Consider the following 18,635-nt stretch of genomic DNA (forward strand, 5'->3'; position numbering starts at 1 on the left):
CGCGCGCACACACACACACACACACACACACACACACACACACACACACACACACGCACACACAAAGAGGACACAGGAGGAAAGAGGACCGTGGCTAACACCCTGTAGAGGTGTCTATCTATCTATCTATCTATCTATCTATCTGACAAGGAAACGGCAACATAAGTCAAACTATTGAGCTGGTTAAGAGAACCGAGAGAACACCTTGGTGTGTGTGTGTGTGTGTGTGTGTGTGTGTGTGTGTGTGTGTGTGTGTGTGTGTGTGTGTGTGTGTGTGTGTGTGTGTGTGTGTGTGTGTGTGTGTGTGTGTGTGTGTGTGTGTGTGCGTCCAAGAGACACAGCAGTCTGTAAATGTTAATCATTACCTCTGTCTGACTCCACACACACGTGTGTGTGTGTGTGTGTGTGTGTGTGTGTGTGTGTGTGTGTGTGTGTGTGTGTGTCTGTGCGTGTGTCCACCAGACAGCAGTACTTCCAGTCTCAACATTCTCTCACAGACTGGGGAAAGCCTACCACACAGGTCAAAGGTCAAACTACAGGCATTTCTTTTGTTCTCTGTGCTGTGTGTGTGTGCATGCATGCGTGCGTGCGTGTGTGTGTGTGTGTGTGTGTGTGCGTGTGTGTGTGCGTGTTCCTGACATAGGCCACAATTTTGGGGTGCAGTGAAGAGTGGACGACTGACATCATAACAGGACCATGACTTCATGAATGCACCCCTCTATATTAACCCATTAAGACCTAAGATTCTACAAATCAGTATAGTTCTCACACTTTCAAGACGTTTCAATGTTCACAAATAGCAGATGCTTGATGCCGTTTAATACAATCACAAAGGACTTTATCATGTATGGGCTGTCAATAGGAAATTGCTTCTAGTTACCACCTTGCTGACAAGATGGTCGCGTTCTGCATATGGTCAAAAGCATTGCTTTAAAAAAATAAAAAATAAACATGCTGTCTTCCGGACAGCATGGGTCAAACAAAGAAACTCATGGCATGACGAGTCGTCATGCCATGAGTTTGTTTGTTTGTTGGCGTGGGGTTCATTTGTCACTCCGCAGGCGGCCATGTCTCTCCGCTGGGGGAGGGGGAGATATGACAATAATCCAGGAAGCAGCCAATTAGGGAAGTCAGGTTATATAAGAGGAAGATATCAAGCTTTTCCCATAGTTCAGGAAGCCAAAACGAGACCCCACTGGCAGGAAGACCCCGACGTGTGTGTGTGTGTGTGTGTGTGTGTGTGTGTGTGTGTGGGGGGGGGGGGGGGGGGGTCACAATCACCCACCGCCCGCTTTTCCACCAATCAGGGGAGAGGGGAGGATGGCTGTGTAAAGTCACATCCAACACAGAACCAGAAAAATTCTAAAAGTTCTGCAGGGCTAAATGAGGGTTGGTTTGTTTACTGTACTTCGCTTAAAGCACTGATTCTCAAACACCCCCCCCCCCCCCCCCCCCCCCCCCACATCTGACAATATGTTGTGCCAGTCGGATCCCCATACGAGACGTTCAAATGTTTCACGAGGATTCAAAATGTAAAAGAAATTAGTCATTTTTAAATAGCTTGTGTTAAAGTGGTTAAAATGACTTTGATTTGGCTGGGAACTCCCCGGGAACCCCCTCAAGGACCCCAAGTGGGGTCCCTCCAAGACTCCACTTGGCTTAATTCAGACTACTTTTAACTCCCTACAACACCCGTCCTACTCCAGCTATTATCCAACACTTCATCATTCTGACCCTGCACGCATGCATGCATGCATGCATGCACACGCACGCACGCACACACCTCCTGCAGTCCAGATTTCCCAGGGCGACAGGATAAATAAACACTCACTGGTTGGACAGACAGTGCCAGGCGGGCAATAATGATGTCATGGGTTCACTTAAACACACATGCACGCACACACACGTGCACGGCGCCGCACAAACGCACACACACACGCACGCACGCACACACACACACACACACACACACACCCATTACCAGCGACAGGACTGTGTGTCTCGGGGGTTGCAGACAGACAGATAATCAAACACCTGCCGAAAGGACACCAAAGATCATCGTGGGAAACAAGCAGCTGGACGTCACACACACACGCACACACACACACGTGCGCGCGCGCGCACACACACACACACAGACACACACACACACACACACACACACACACACACACACACACACACACACACACACACACACACACACACACACACACACACAGTGTAACGTTGTAGCGCAACTGGGATGAAAACGTGTTATTATTATTAATAATGACTCGGCTCATTGTGCGTGCAGTTCACAACAACGATTATGCGATCTAGAGGCATACAACACTGGGGGTCCCTCCATCTAGAGGCATACAACACTGGGGGTCCCTCCATCTAGAGGCATACAACACTGGGGGTCCCTCCATCTAGAGGCATACAACACTGGGGGTCCCTCCATCTAGAGGCATACAACACTGGGGGTCCCTCCATCTAGAGGCATACAACACTGGGGGTCCCTCCATCTAGAGGCATACAACACTGGGGGTCCCTCCATCTAGAGGCATACAACACTGGGGGTCCCTCCATCTAGAGGCATACAACACTGGGGGTCCCTCCATCTAGAGGCATACAACACTGGGGGTCCCTCCATCTAGAGTCATACAACACTGGGGGTCCCTCCATCTAGAGGCATACAACACTGGGGTCCCTCCATCTAGAGGCATACAACACTGGGGGTCCCTCCATCTAGAGGCATACAACACTGGGGGTCCCTCCATCTAGAGGCATACAACACTGGGGGTCCCTCCCTGGCACAAAGTCTTTTCAGTCCGCGGCCAAATACATAGTCATTTGGGGGTCCTTGACATGAAGAAGTTTGAGAACCACTGGTTTTGCAGTAAAAACTAAAATGGGGCGCCTCACTTGTTTAAACAAACATTGCACTCCATAGACATGGCCTCCACATGACGTCACGTGGGGTGCTTTTTCTTTACGCCATTAAAAGTCCATGGACTTGGCTGCCATATGAAATAATTTCCGAAAGCCAAATGTTATGGGATAGCGCCCCTCAAAAAAAATAAAAAATAAACTAACTCAACTAAACGTTTAGCAGTTTTTGTTTGTACCCTGAACTCTCTCTCTCTCCTGTGTCTTGTGTTTTTCTCTCTCCATCTCTCTCTCTCTGAGCTGTTTTTCTGATTTGTGCAGCATAATGACACATGGGTGGGGAACAGAGGAACGGCCAAAAACCGAAATTAAGTCCCTTGCCAAGAGGCGGCTTGGCCGCAGCGCGGGGAAAGGAAGTGGGGGAGTAATGAGAGCTCTTTGGCCCCTGCGCTGCGCAGAGCGGAGCGGCTCTGCACGGCTCTGCTCATTGGCTGAACGCACAGGCCTCCGAATTACAGAGAACAGCACAGAGCTGCCAGCCCTTCTCTCTCTCTCTCTCTCTCTCTCTCTTCACTCCACCCAAAGCAGCCATCTTACTTCTCCTTCTCTATAGGAGAGACGACTCCTGTGTAGCAAAAATGCTGAATTCCCTTGCCATTTTCATCTCCAAGACCCCCCGGTTTGATATGCATTATTAGACCAGCACGGACCCCCATAACTCTGAGAGTGTCCATTACGGTTCCATTTGTACACTCTCCGAGTTACAGACCTGTGATGTTTGCGATCTGAATTCAAACATTTGAGATTTGATCCAATCGCGACTCCAATCTACAATCCTCAGAGTTAAAGTCCACAAAAGCCAAACCAAATGGACCCGTAGGTGTCCATTTGGTTCCATTTGTACACTCCTAGAGTCATACATAACAATATAAATGTGTTATTTTGCGATCACTACAGCCAGTCACAGCAGAGAACACCCTGTGAACCATATGCAGTTGCATTGTTGTCGTTTGAAAAAACCAACAACAAACCAACAGAATACAAAAAATTGGTCTATTTGATTTACATTGGAGATATTCTAGAAGTGTAATGACTTTGCATTTCTTTGTTTTGTGATTATCGTTGTTGTTTTTATAGCTATCTCCTTGGCACACTGTAAAAACCTGGCGTGTTCAATTTAACAACTAGAGTTAAAATGGCCGTGCACGGAGTCCATTATTTTTGTTAGACGCTCAGGAGTTCATTGGACGCTACGGACTTTGCCGTGTGGCGTTCGGCGTCTCTCTGCTAGTGTTTGTTTTCCGCTGTAAGGAGGCCTCTCTGCCTGCCTGCCTGTCCGCTCGCCTTTTCCTCAAAGACATGAGGTCATATCCTATGCAGCCTTTTCCTCTCCGTGCTAACCCAAACAAGGCAGGAATGCTTGAGAAAGACTGAGGGAGACTCTGTTTCCATGCTCCCTCTATGGGGCTTCTAGGCTGCTTACTTTTAGGCCACTTGGTTCTCAAGCGTTTTCATTTCAAGGACCTCCAGTTTGATATGCATTAAGGCTACGGAACGCTCATTTCATTCATACCACCTTTTTTTTTTGTCGTGGTGACATTTCTTTTGAGTCTCTCCTCTCCTCGTGATCAAATAACAGAGTACGGTAGGATTGAGTGAGACAAGGTGACAGGAAGTTAAAGATGAACTCAAGTCTTCACAGTTCAACACCCATATCTGCTAGTTTCAAAACAATAGCAACTTTGGAGCATTAAAAACACACATCTTGTATTGGGGGGGGGGGGGGTGTCCCCTGGGTCCACTCTATTTTCAGATGGGTGTCCTGTACCAAATACATGGTGCTTGATTCAGGTTGCTTGACATGAGGAAAGTTTTTGAACCACTAAATTAACTGCCTGGTCTGTCTAGCTAGGTGACTGTCTGTCTGTCTGCTGTCTGTCCGTCCGTCTGTCTGACTGGCTAGCAGTATAAGAATACACCTCCACCTAAATTTAACCTGCGACTAGAGGAAACACTTGTGTGACAGTCGGCCATATGCCAGTTCTCGCACTGGGTCATTCTATCTGCTTGCCTGTGTGTGTGTGTGTGTGTGTGTGTGTGTGTGTGTGTGTGTGTGTGTGTGTGTGTGTGTGTGTGTGTGTGTGTGTGTGTGTGTGTGTGTGTGTGTGTGTGTGTGTGTGTGTGCGCGCGCGCGCGTGAGTTTGTGCGTGCGTGCGTGCGAGCGAGTGTGTGTGTCTGTGATCTTCTTACATACAGGCACTTCAGGGTCACTCCCTGATGGCACCAGTAGACATGCCACCGACAGACACACACGCACGCACACTACAAGCACCACATATACACACACACACACACACACACACACACACACACTACAAGCTCAGAACGCCCCACCAATACCATGTCACATGATGTGACATGCATTTTTTACGATGAGGGACAAAAAAGAAATATTTCTTTAAATCTTTGGACATATTCACCAAGAATAACATTCCCAAAATAGGGAAGCCGGATTGAGAGCGGTTACGTCTGTCTGTGGGTTTTTTAAAATATTAATAAGAGCCCGTGGCTAAATAATAACTACATAACTCCTTTTTCCATTTCCTGAAAAGTAGTGGTTTTTCAGTAACGATATAGGCTACAGACGACCCAGTGATTCCAGTCCCTGACACATGCACTGACCCCTAGGCTTAGACCTTATAGGATGCAAACCTATATCTTCCCTAGGGAAGATATCAACTCCAGCCCACCAGTGCTATAGCATCACTGTAGTACTGTAGCTTCTAGCCCCTCACTAGTGCTAAGAGAACCATAGTTGTGCTAACGTCTATAACAGAGTGATTATGAATCGCACCAATGTTCTACGGTAGACCCGCCTTACCATTTGTCTGATTGACTCCCAGCCAGGCATATAGTTTTACTGAAGTTAGGTTTAGGCATAGTTTTACTGAGGTTAAGGTATAGGTTTAGGCATAGTTTTACTGAGGTTAAGGTATAGGTTTAGGCATAGTTGCAACTACTACTGGCCAATCACAGCGGGGCTTCCCCTAGAACTGTGGTGGATCGATCCATAATAAGATAATGCGACGCTGATCCAAACGGTATCCTGGTTATACAACAAAACGTTACGAACGTAACTACGATCCTGTGAATCCTAAACGACCTGCCAGAAGAAATAAAAGAATATAAGATTCCAAGCCCTGTTCCTTTCCTGGGTGAGGTCCACCCCCTCCTCCTCCAAAGTAGGCCCTAAAGCCCAGCTCCAGCCAAGTCAAGAACCTCCCTCCCTCCCCAGTACCCAACTACCCTCCCCCCCTTTGGCCGGGGGCCACCAACATCCCTCTGCTTTCCTGCTCAGCCCCGGCGGCGCTCGCTGCAGCAGCTCTGTACTCCAGGCTCATGATGACGTGAGCCAAAGCCAGAGAGAGAGAGAGCGCTTTGGAGCCGCTAGCCTGGCAGGCAGCCTAGTTTGCATTTGCGCTTGTCGCTGCTGTCACAGCTAGCTCTTAACTCCTGATGGCCCGAATAACTACTAGCCTCTCGCTTTCCAGGAGGGAGAGACGGAGAGAGAGAGAGAGAGTAGAAAAAAGACATTTCTGACAGCAAATGCACAATGACATTTGTTTGTTTGTTTTGTAAGATAGTTTCCTCTATGTTGCAATGTAACACAGCTGTTTCTACATTTCTTTATTCCCTTTTAATTGCACACACATTGTTTTCGCTTTTCGCTGTTTTGTTACACTTTCGCTGTGGCAATGTAAACGTCTCATGCCAACAGGCCCCTTTGTAATTGAATAAAGAAATCGAGAGAGAGTAGGAGATTTAATCCCTCTGGTACATAATATGTCTGTGGTCTGTCTGGTGTCTTCCATTCACCTACAAAAGGTTGCAAAGCAAAAAAGTCCTCTGAGAGTTACAAATAGATCAGTGATCACTATGTGGAATATTTGGGTTACAAACGTAGCCTCGGTTCCCCGAGAGCAGCATGATGCGCGAGAGTCTCGCTACGGATGAAAAGCCTCTCGTTGCTCGTGCTGTACTTCATATTCAGCCGCCCCGGCTGTGTGTCTCTCTCCAGAATAATAACATGTTTTTTAAGGCTAAGGACAACACAGCATTGCGCGATGATGAGGCATTCATTAGGCTTAACCCTCCTTCCTTCGCACCAACCCGCCACCCCTCCCTTTCCTTTCCTGTTTCCCTGTAAATACAGTCTGGAGAGGAGAACATGAAAAGATGAATGGGGTGTATTAAAAGGTCAACGGACCTCTGGGAGGAGAACCAACCGTGCCGTGGTGGGTCGGTCCTAGAGCAGTTTTTCCTCCCCAAACATTCTTTTTTGGGGTCTAGTAACTAAAATGGAACGGATCCCTTTAGTTTACGGGTCCATTTGCAGTTCCATTTGTACACTCTCAGAGTTAAGAACCAAACAGCAAGCTTGTAGAAGGAGGAGGACCCACTTTCTAAGACCCCCAGGTCTTGGGGTTTCAACCGTTTTCACCACGTGTCAAAAAATAAATACAAAATGTGTCTTTACTTATATCGTCTTCTGTGCAAAGTGGAAACATCATTATGTCCAAAACTGTTCTGCTAACTTTTGCGTGACTATAGTATGATCACGTATATATAGTATTAATTTACGGGAAAGAAAACACATAAGTTAAATATTGTTAAAATATGGAGAGAAGAGTTTTCTGCCTGGCAGCGTTCATTTAACCTGGCCTGATGGTGGTATGTGTACAAGGGGGACGTAAGGACGTCCCACCAGAAGAGGGAACTGGGAGGTTCTGGTGGGAGGGGGGGGGGGGGGGGGCAAGATGGGCTCACCAGCCAGACATTTATGAATGTGCTGCTACCACTGGCTCTCCAGGCTACATTCATTACACTCACACACGCACGCACGCACGCACGCACGCACACACGCACACACACACACACACACACACACACACACACACACACACACACACACACACACACACACACACACACACACACACAGAAAAACACAGGGGGTGACAAGAGGAGAGGGGAGGGGAGTGGAGGGGAGGGGAGGAGGGCGATAACTGTGTGTTCATTTTCTCTATCTGGTTCATCTAGCTAGCACTACTCCAATCTCTGCCCCTAAGAGCGCACACACACGCACGCACGCATGCATGTATGTGCGTGCATGCACACACACACACACACACACAAACACACACACACACACACACGCACACACACGCGATGGTGCACCCCACCCCCACTGCTAAACAAAGGAGGGGGGAAATGGTCAGTGAACGAACACCAACTGACATAAAACAGGCTTTAAAGTCCTTGTAATGAGAACCATCTGAGCTGCAGCAAAACACACAGAAACACACCAGCCTGGAGCTCTCTCTCTCTCTCTCTCTCTCTGTTCGTCGTGTAAAGTAAAGTTAAGCACATTTACTCAAGTATTGTACAATTTTTAGGTACTTTTACTTCACTTATCGAGTATTTACTTTTTTCACTATAGCCTACTTTATACTTCTACTCCGCTACAATACAGAGGCAAATATTGACTTTAATACAAGTACAATAATGTTTTGTTACTACTAGTAATTACTAGTATTCAAAAGCATATCCCAAATTTGGGATATTACTACTTTTATTTTTGGTACATCTTGACGTTATTACTTTTGCACAATTAGTCAAAAATCTTAGTACTTCTTCCAACAACTAACTCTCTCTCTCGCACGCAGACTCGGAGCAGACACTGGGTAAAGCAGGCAGTGCTACCGGAGGGAATTATGGCAAATGTGGACATGTAGAACTGAAAAAGGCAGAGAGACCCGACCGTTCCCAATGAGAGGAATTCAAACAGAAATGTCCTCATAGCGGAGAGCACTTGAGTGATGTTAAACCGTACGACGTAGTCTACATTTAAAGCATAACATTCACCATGGCTTCTCCCCGCTGACATACTTCAATGCTGGGGGGGTAACGTATTACATAAGTGACACATTGTATACGGGTTTCATCAAGACATTTACCTATAAGCCTCTAGTCTAAAATATAAATTTAATACCATTATTGTTGAAGTAACACACAGTAACAGAGAGTAGTATGTTACTCTCCATAGGCTTAACCTAAGAGAGAGCAAGAGCGGTAATTTACTTTTAATTGAAAGTAGTGTATAAAACATATATTTTACATTTCCAACTTCCCAACCACTGCTTCGTTTCTCTCCGGAGAAGAGAGGAGTGCTCGGTCAAAGACACCCAGCCCCTTTTTTGCAGGGGGCCGGGGGTATGGCCACTGTCTCAGAGTCATCACCAAAAGAGGGGGAGTAGTAGGTTGAAAGAAGAGAGAGAGGGGGGGGGGGGCGACAGAAGGAAACAGTAGAAGGAGAGATGCAAGGAAGTTAGTGAACAGGAGAGGGGGGGGGGGGGGGAGAGGAGAGAATAAAAGATAGTTGTTCATGAACAGGAAGTGGAAGGTGCGTTTACCTGAAAGCCCCACAGGGGCAGAGTAGGTCGTTCCTCCAGTGTCACTGGATGCAGGTCCAGAGTCTGGAGAATCTGTCGCAACAGAGACAGAGACATTATGTGTTAAAAGAAGGCTTTTATTTGTCATTTTGTCATACAGATCATGCCCGAAATAGGCGATCTCCATACAAGCTCACAAATCCGCCACAACATGCTTTTCACCAAGAACTATAACTACAACTCAAACGATAAGAGTTTAAAAAATTGGTTTAAGTCAAGTAGATGGTTGTGCACACATTGGTCAACTCATAGAGGTGCGTTTCCAACATGCTTGACACTGACCAGAGCTAATCCCCCATAATCCGGGACCAGGAGTGAGGACAGACCCCTGATTTACACACAGACTACGGAATGGGTTTCTACTCACAAGCATCGATATATTACATTAAGGGTGGAAAAAGTGTGCTTGGCTGTTAGCGGTGCGAATGCGACAGTCCTAATACACGCAAACTAGAGTCCTAGTGGGACTATAGTAGCCCCCCCAAGTATAGGCCCCAAGAGTGAAAAAGCCCCAGTGGTGTACTAAAAAGCCGGGTGCTTTGGGAGAAAACTGACCCCAACCCCGTAACCATAATATATCTCGTCTGTGTCAGATGGAAAATTCATATGTCCAAAACTGTTACTTTTCAGGATTCAAATTCAAAAGTAGCTAGCTCAAGCAGATCTGCTATACTTTGTTTTGATGTGACGCTGTAGTATTATCAAGTAGGGCCAAGTAATGCAACACGTGATATGGAGATAAGAGGTCTCTGCCCGGCAGCAACACATTCTGCATACGTATGTGCTAGCAGGGGATAATCTCAACCACCATATTTCTGCCCTATTTCGTGTACATGATTAGAGGAGACATTTGTCACAAATTGTCAAGAAATGACATACAGACAGACAAACTTCCATTGCCATCCTCACAGCCCTGCCGCAAGCGCTAAAAATACAGAGCCATTGTTTTTTGTGTACGTGTGAGTGTGTGTTCAGTTTCCCAAATCATTAATAAGAATCTACAGTTTAGCAGGATATAGTCCATCATAGCCAAAACAATGAAGCCGACAGTCGGGACCGCAAGGCAAGACATGGCAGCTTTGAGAGCGGCATACCGTAATTTCTTTAATGGCCGACCCACAGGCAGTTAAAACAACCTCCCTCCCATCCCCTCCCTCATAGTGGAATAATAATAAACTCCACTGTTAACACTTTGTAATCTAAGACTAGTTCCAACTTGATGCCGAGGATTACGTTTTGAGTAAAACCTCGGTACTGTGAACGATGCTGAAAAAACGAAACAAAACACTGTATCCCAAACAGTGTGGGTAGCGGACCAATGTTTATGGGCCACGAGTAGTGAATATACCCCTTTATCAACATTTTCCATAAGTTAAGAATTCCTTTTAAAAACACAATCGAAAATGGTAGATCTACAAGCTTGCAGGCACTATTGTTGCTATTGTCACTAGCTTGGGTCCCGGGGAGACGTCAAATGTCTCTTTTGGGTCTCGGGCTGAAAGGTTTAGGAAGCACTGCTGCTGTAGAGAGCATTGGGAGTGTGCTAGCTGAGTATAATAGTGTGCTGCTGCTGGTGGTGTCCTGGTATTCACTAATGATACATTCCATTCACTGCACGTCACCACCTACCATCCTGTAAACCACACTCTCTATGGCACTGCTGGCCACTTTGATTTGATCACGGCTATGCTAGCCTTTAGCTGTTAAATTCCGGACTTTTACTTGGAACAGAGAATTTCTCCATATTGAAGTATTGATACTTTTACTTAAGTAAAGAAATCACACCCATGTGATCCGAGCGGTGCACGCTGTGTGTGACCCCACCCCCCGCCCCCACCACCCCCTGCCCAGTCATTGGCTGTCAGCAGCCGGCCCTGGTCTCCCGGGCAACAGTTCCCAGCTGACCACAGGGGCAAGGGGGCATCAAGCCCCGTTATACTCGGCTGGCGCACAGCGGTAGAAATTAACTAAAGTACATTTACTTTGAGTACAGCCACGGCGACGCGATGAGTTGTGTAGCCTTATAGATCACAACGAGCTCGTTAGGTTTGAGTCACCAGACAGAGAGTGTACGATTCATGTTCCCCCGGAGCTGAAACAACAAGCTCGTATTCTACGTCTCTCTCGACCGCTGCGATTCCAAGCAGACAGTGTCTGCTTGGACACACATACAGCTCAGCATGCTGCCTGACTGTCACTGAAAACGGTGCCTTTAATTGCTTTATAATAATAAAGGAAACAATTGCATTGCTGACCATGTTCTATTACTAAAAAGCTGGTGAGATGGGGAGGACACCTGTTATGTAATGTAGCAATGATTACTATGGGAATATACAGCTATTTAATACTTATTCTAAAGAAAACCATTGCTCAGTATACAATGCTCTCTCGACCTTACTCTCTCTCTCTCAGTACGTGTACAAGGGCTTTTCCCTCCCTGATACTACTGGTAAAGTGAGTCTTTTCATTTATACCTTCATACCATGTCATCCATTAATCACAGTCTTTTCTCTATTTCTCTATTAGCCATGCATGGTTATTTGGAGTCCCATTCTGTTGGGTTAAGAGTGGTACGGAGGGCAAATATTAATACCACAATGATGCATTCATCTGCAGAGGCAGAACAAGTCACGCTGTCGCAGGAAGGATTAACGTGATTGGGACAGGGGTGTTTGACTACATGTGCCTGGGGGATCAACTCAACTGTCACTTGGACGGTTGGACCCCTACTGCACAGTTCAATTACCCAGTTTAGTGAATTTACATTCTGTCTTATGGTGGTGTCAAGCACCAAAAATAGCAAAACAGCAGAGCTACAAGCTCACGGCGTTGATGAATTGTGAGCTTGTATATAAACTATTTTCAGCGCTCAACACTGCGTCATTATGGACAAAGTATAAAACCCTGTTCCCACGTGCTTGAAATGCCTGCTACTGGCATGTTTAATATTGGCGCCCTGAGAGAACGGGTCCCGAATTTGAATGTGGATATATATATATATATATAGTATTGTACCTTTGGTGTCTCACATAACCCAAAAAGCATCACAATGGGAATGAGCATCACTGTGAAGTTTGAGAATCTCTGCCCGACAGACAGACAGACAGACAGACAGACAGACAGAACCCCCTATAAACTATAAAGAGCGACAGCTGCGGCTGTAATGACTTCCTATTGTTTCTGTCCATTGAAAGCCACTTTCTCCTCCTGACTGACTGACTCACAGGCTGCCGGGTTTGACTGGCCATTGTGCTCTTCCTCCACTGATTGTGAGTGCTGGTGGTTGAAGGGGGGAGGGGGGTGAAAACCAAAAGAGACTAAAATAGGCCTGCCCTCCATGGCATGCAAGGAAGAAGTACTCACTTTTTTTTTTACTTAACCACTTAAACCCCAGCATCCGTTACCGTATTACTGTGAGGGGAAACTCTCGCTGAAAATAGACGATCTACAAGCCCACAGTGCGCTCGCAATGCAGATATTTAAGTACAGCACTTGGGTAAATGTACTTGGATTACTATGTGTCGTGCCGTGCGGGGTGGTGGTCTTCCACGGGGCAAGAGGAGGAGGAACTCTTGTAAACAGTTAATGGAGCGCTGGCACGACGCCCTGCGGGAAGCCGCCTTGCTCAACGAGCTCTTCCTCCTCTCCCCCAGCCTGCACGGCGCCCACATATATATACTATCTAGACAGGAAACCCCCCAAATCGAACATACTTCAAAAAGTGACTCAGCCACACTGACATAATATGTTGCATGATGACAATGCATGCCAATTAACCACTTAAGGACTCCCATTATGCTGCTTCCCAAACGTCTAAGGTCGAGACTCAAAAGAGAAATTATTAAACATCCGTTTTATAATTTATGGAATTTATTCGATTTTAACTTAGATTTCTTCATGACATTACTGGGGGGGGGGTGGAATCATTGGGGTTTGTTTTTAATTAATTCATCCTTTTTTGCCTTTTTGGGAATGTTTTTTGAAAATGTTTTGAAATAACAAAACAAAAAACTCAATGGCATAAAAATGTTGCTCGGCAAACCAGTACTCTATGAATGCTGGGGTGACCCACTTAAGCCTATCTACAAGTCTTGTACTTTTTGCTATTTTGGAACTTCTTAGAAAACTTGTTCACAACAACGTGGCATTGTGTGAGCCCGCAATAGATTGCACTGAATTGCATTTCGCTTCTTGTAACTGTATTGATTAGAGATTCTTATGGATCTGCCATTTTCACCATTATCAATGTGTGTTTGGGAAACTTTCTGGAAAGTCTTGTACTTGCCTATGTTTGTTTTTAAAAGCAAGGACTCCAGTACTTTAACTCTTTGTCCAAATTTGACCGGGCAACTTTCACTTGTAGTCGAGACCAGGAGTAATCTATCTATACTTTGTACCACACCACCACAGGGGGAATAGGACAGTCAAATGAGATCCGGAGTGGAGGATTGGTGGCTTTCAGAAACAATGGGCTAGTTAAGGATAATGGCTCCTGTCATGATGATCTCACATTGCACAGTGATTGATAGTTGGCTTGAGAGATCAATTGCATGCAGGAAATTGTTGCCGACACAACTTAACTGAGGCCTTCGACTTGTGTGACAGCAAGCGAGCAACCCAGCGCCTTCAGCCCCGACTCCTCTCTGTATAGATTCATTCGGCTGATAAATAGCTTGTTGGCTCCAGAGATGTGCTTCTGTCTGTCTGCCCGTTAAATCTGTTGTATGATTTGCAATTCTGATTTCCTCTCTAAACAAAAGCTTCTATCTAGGCTACATCCCCCTCCACCCTCACCCCCCAACCCACCTTGTGCATGATGTGTGTGTGTGTGCACCCGCAACACACACAGCCATTTACACAACAATAGCGACTCCTTCAACACCCCACCCTGTCCCGGGCCCCCCCACCTAAACACATTTGTATGCATCGACCCAAAAGCAAAATCTCATTTCCCCGCTTGTGAACAATTCACTTGCTAAATATACAAAAGTACAGACGGCTAAACCAAAAGGCCAGACAACTTAATACGTACCCCACACAAACCTATACACCAGTGTGGACCCGCAAATTAATGTAGGCCTATTTGGCCATGGACTCTGCTGTCTGACAATATTTTGTGTCAGGGACCCCCAGGTCCCCCATAAGATTTTATTCCCTCAAGATTTTAATAAGATTTAAATAGCAGATATACAAGCTTGGAGCTCACAATGCGTTTAATAGATACAGTAGCCTATATGTTTCAAGTCAAGTGGTATGCTATGGGCCTATAACTCATTTTGCTGGGGAACCCTCCTCAATGGACCCCTGGGGGTCCACGGACCCCACTTTGAGGACCACTGAGCCCTATACAAACAATACACATACATAAACACAAATACATTCACACACTATCCTGCCAGTCAGTCAGTCAGCCAGTCAGTCAGTCTCTAGCTTGGTATCTCAACTAGGTGCTATGTGGGCCTGGCTGCCAGCCATGGCTGCCATGCTATAACTGCCCCCGCCAGTCAGGCGTGCCACTACACTGCTATCATAAATCACAACACAACATGGAGCCGTTTCCACCATCAGACACCCTCCATGCACGCGCACCTCACGCAGAGAGAGAGAGAGAGAGAGAGAGAGAGAGAGAGAGAGAGAGAGAGAGAGAGACAGACAGTGAGAGAGAGAGAGAATCATCCCATCGTTTTACAAGACCCTTCACTGACTCCAAAGTCCTCCTTCAGTTTTATTTTGAAGTATACAGTCGTGTTTGCTTTAACATACCCAACTTTAATATACCCAATAATATATATTGGTGTCCATGTTATAAAATGTATAAATATAAATAAATACAAACTGATCCAACTCACCGGGTGGTTTAAGAAAGTCCATGGGGTAGCGTGAGTACGGTGGAGGGGGAGACTCTGCATGGGGAAGGGGGGTTGGGGGACAGACAGGGAGGAAGGAGAGACTGATGAGAAGAAGAGACAAAAAAACACGCGAAAAGATCGAAACTTACGATAACAGTTGGCATTCTTTTGGTAGAGAGAGAGAGAGAAAGAGAGAGAGAGAGAGGCAGGGCGGTCGGGCGGCTATTGCCTTTCATTTGGCAGGCAGATAAACAGGGGGGCGCCTGGCGCCAGCACAGCCCTATCAGCGTCTAGGGCAGACTACTGAGAGATACGGGCCTCTTTTTGGCCACTGCATGCATGGTGGAAGAAGTATACTCGGATGTTTTTACTTTTAAGTAAAAGAAAGAAAGAAAGGGGGAAAGTATCAATAGCCTGGCCACGATTCATGTAGACTTTAAAGGGCCTGTTAGGCGGCCTATTGAAACATTTTACTTGCGTAAAGGTATAGCGACAAAAAGTAGCATATTTGCATCAAAATGTAGCCTAGACTACTTGAAATTAGCATAACATCTACTAGCTACAATTAAGCTCACAACCTCGTGTGATTGTAGGCTATTGGCTATTTTAGAATAGCTTAAATGTAAATGGAAAATGGGAAAATAGCCTAAATGTAAAAAGTGGTAGGCCTATTGTATAACTAGTAAAGGCCAAATACATTACTTGTATATGCTACTTGAGCATGCATGTACTTTATTAGGCTACTTTCCACCAGTGCTTTTTGGCTCAGGACAGCGCGCACACACACACACACACACACAGAGAGAGAGCCTGCACTTAGTTCACGATGGAAACACTCACCATGCAGTCACTGCAATGGCCCTAGCTATCTGAGTCGTTGAACTTTGGAAAAGAATTGTGAAATGATAAAAACACAATGCAAGGCTTTGCAAAGTGGACCCTCTGAAAGCCATCGAAGAGGTTACACATGTAGCCCAATATATTCTGAGTTCCTAGGCCAGTAGGCCTATACTAATAGCTTTGACGTTGAGCCAGTTATTCCCAAACAAAACATGACGTCAAGGATTTTTTTTAAATCATCACCAACATGTATATAATTTAGGTCTCGTGGTCGTCTATTACAGACACGTTTCTGTGTCACTATTATGTTTATTTATTGTTAATTGTTGTGAATGAGAACTCGCATGAACTCCATGTTTGACAACACTGTATCTGATATAATGGTGTTATTACATGACACTGTCGCCCAACACCACGTGACCCTATATGGAAACTGAAGATGGCGTTATTGTCATTCCAATTAATCTAATTGCAAGGAGTGCTTGACACGTGGTTTGACAGTGTATAGCAGCCTGACTGTACCTGATTTAATATGATGCAACGGCCAACAAATAATGACATTTTATTTGCTGTTTTTTCCCCAGTTATTATATAATTCTAGTTCTGGTTATAACGCCATGGACCAGAGATAATATCATTCCAGACTGACTCACCTAGTTCACAAAGCCTGCTCATGTGGTGCGGGTTGCAGCAAACTAGCTCTGGGTTGGTTTTCCCATAGGATTCACAGCAAGATAACCTCTTCAGTTCGGAGGTATGCCTGAGGTCGGGCCACCGGAACACCTTGGAGAGCAGCAGCGGGAGGGAATAAGACTGTTGACCCACTTTGGCGTCCACTTTGCCGGGCAGGAGCAAGCAGGGGCTCCGGGCGCCCCCCTTGGACTCCACCGCCTGTAGCAGCACCTCCAGCTGCTTCTCCTTTATCTTTTTGAGTATCGAGTGGGTCAACGCCTTCAGTTCGGCCTCCGACCCGGCGTTGGACTTGGCGACCTTTGCCGTTTTGCCCATGCAGCAGCCCCCGGATGATCCATGCGATCCCCTGCTGCTACAGTCCGCCTCACCGGCGTCGCCCTCGGCGGGCGCGCGGCTCCTCCAGAGTCGCCGGACGAGCCCCGATCGTTTGGTCCTGAACATGCGGGACGAAAAGAGGGTTTCCCGGCTAAAAAACGAGCATCGTGTCCGCGAATCATGAAGATTCCGGGATCCGAGTCCAGGCAGGAATAAGCAGCCTGAGATAATATGGTGGAAAAGCCGTGTGCAGGGGAAGCAGAGGCAATCCGTAGCATGCGCCAGTCTCTGTTGCCTAGGCTATAGCCTACTCCTAAAACCTAGAGCTGGTAAAACACTGCCACGGTGCATAGGACAGTCAGATCTCATTTAGGGAGCGAATAACCATCACCTAAATGTATTTTTTAAGACTCACAATAGCAGCTTACAAATGTGTATGACGGTTTTCAATGCAAAGACATTTGGTACACCACAGCAGCAGATAGGTTATACGTGTTATATATGTATTCATTTGGTAGGCTAGTGATGAGCTTGCTTCGAGCTAACCTATACATATACCATGCCGATATACTTAAGTATTATGGTTTAGGATTAACATGGTAAAAATAGCATATATAATGGTGCAGTATAAATAGACGTTTGCGTTTGTCTGGTATGATGGAATAAAAGGCTCGGCAGCCTGTGAAAAGCAAAACTCGCCTCTGTCTTCAAGAGCATAATCCACACACAAAAAATCCCAGGTCCAACCACTCGGTATTGCACCGACTATAGGCTTGGCTAATTGTATCCCTTATTATATCATCTAAAATGTGACATATGTGCATTCTACATAGGAGATGTGGTGGGGCTTCGAAAATATTTGAACCTAGAATTCGGGGGGCCTCGTTCAGAGTAGACGCGGATCCAAAAAGAAAAAGCCACACCAAAATCCTGAAGTGATCCACCGAGGTGCCGGACGGAATAATCTAACCGTAGTTGCAATGTACTTGCGTTTTAACCCGTCGCGTTATTATAGCCTGCCTGATACGTCCAATGCAGCGGGGGGGTTTTCAACCATAAAAAGAAATCCCGTGCCAAATTAATCCAATTGTATGCTTTTTTTCCTCTTCTTCTCCCGTGTCTTCTTCAATGCGAGCAGCAGCAGAGCCGGAACGCCAGCTGTGTAGCGACACTAGAAGTGATGTGATCTCGGCGGAAAGCAGTCTGCATATGACTGTATATGGTTCCACCGTGCCCTTGTTGCGTTGCGTCTGTGTCTGTGTCGCTGCGCTCTCTCTCTCTCTCTCTCTCTCTCTCTCTCTAGTCCAGACCGTCTCTCTCTCTCTGACTGACTGACTCCCCTCCGGCTCTCGCTCTCCTCTCCGCATTGGCGCGCCCGGTCACGTGGGGTGTCTAGACACCCTGTCGCTTAAAAAAATGTGATTGTGTTGCGCAAACAAGAGATCAAGTAACCCTACAGGCTCACAGGCAAAACGTTTTTTTTTGTTTTTGTTTTAGAGAGAGGAAAGTTAGATTGTCAGGAACAAATTACAAAATATATAACTTTACAGAG

General features: G+C 46.1%; 1 protein-coding gene across 1 annotated transcript in view; it reads right to left on the reverse strand.

The window, feature by feature from the left end:
* The window catches only part of smad7 (SMAD family member 7), a 24,182-nt gene extending 5,789 nt beyond the window's left edge, over positions 1-18,393 (reverse strand). Inside the window, exons 1-3 of the mRNA XM_083794467.1 lie at positions 16,729-18,393; positions 15,236-15,289; positions 9,348-9,419 (exon numbers count right to left, since the gene is read on the reverse strand). Coding sequence (XP_083650593.1) covers positions 9,348-9,419; positions 15,236-15,289; positions 16,729-17,209 — 607 coding nt within the window. The 5' untranslated portion in view covers positions 17,210-18,393. The remainder of the gene's footprint in view (positions 1-9,347; positions 9,420-15,235; positions 15,290-16,728) is intronic.
* Positions 18,394-18,635: the final 242 nt, after the last annotated feature.

This window comes from Protomyctophum parallelum (assembly GCF_964188405.1).
Source record: "Protomyctophum parallelum genome assembly, chromosome: 21".
NCBI lineage: Eukaryota > Metazoa > Chordata > Actinopteri > Myctophiformes > Myctophidae > Protomyctophum > Protomyctophum parallelum.